Below are 566 nucleotides of genomic sequence, written 5' to 3' on the forward strand. Positions count from 1 at the left end.
GTGGGACTGAACTCGGAGCCATGTGGTTGGTAAGCAAGCTACTTACCACATAGCCATTCCTACGCCTATATGTATATATTCATATAATGAATAGTATATTAATTTATGTTGCGTAGTTAAGCAGCGGTAAACTGAAACGAGATGAAGTAAGCAGTACATGGCAGATATGTGACGGATGAATAGTGAAACATGCAGTATTTAAATTAGCTGAGAAAATTAGAAAAAAGATTTAAATTTGCAAACAACAAATACACGATTAAAGAAGATTTATGAGATGTATAACAGGAAAATAAGACAAAGACAGATATACAGAAGGTATTCCACTTACGGGGTGTCCTGGAACAATTCTTTTCACACCTTTCTTTTACGGATTCGTCTGTTAGACAATCACCTTGCATCCAATCACAGTTTTGTTCTGAAACAATTTGAAAAAAAACAAAAAAAAAATCTCACTTGAATCCTGATCAAATATATATATATATATTAGTGTTATAACCTGATTTCATTCGGGTCTACTCGGGCCACATTTTAAAGATGAGGAATTTAAAAAAAAAAAGCGAAAATTT

General features: G+C 32.9%; 1 protein-coding gene across 1 annotated transcript in view; it reads right to left on the bottom strand.

Annotated features, from left to right (window-relative positions):
* LOC106871222 (uncharacterized) overlaps positions 1-566 on the bottom strand; it is a 22,107-nt gene that overhangs the window by 15,860 nt on the left and 5,681 nt on the right. The window contains exon 2 of the mRNA XM_014917573.2: positions 329-415. Within this exon, the coding sequence (XP_014773059.1) occupies positions 329-415 (87 nt within the window). The remainder of the gene's footprint in view (positions 1-328; positions 416-566) is intronic.

Source organism: Octopus bimaculoides, chromosome 12 (genome assembly GCF_001194135.2).
Source record: "Octopus bimaculoides isolate UCB-OBI-ISO-001 chromosome 12, ASM119413v2, whole genome shotgun sequence".
Classification (NCBI taxonomy): Eukaryota; Metazoa; Mollusca; class Cephalopoda; order Octopoda; family Octopodidae; genus Octopus; species Octopus bimaculoides.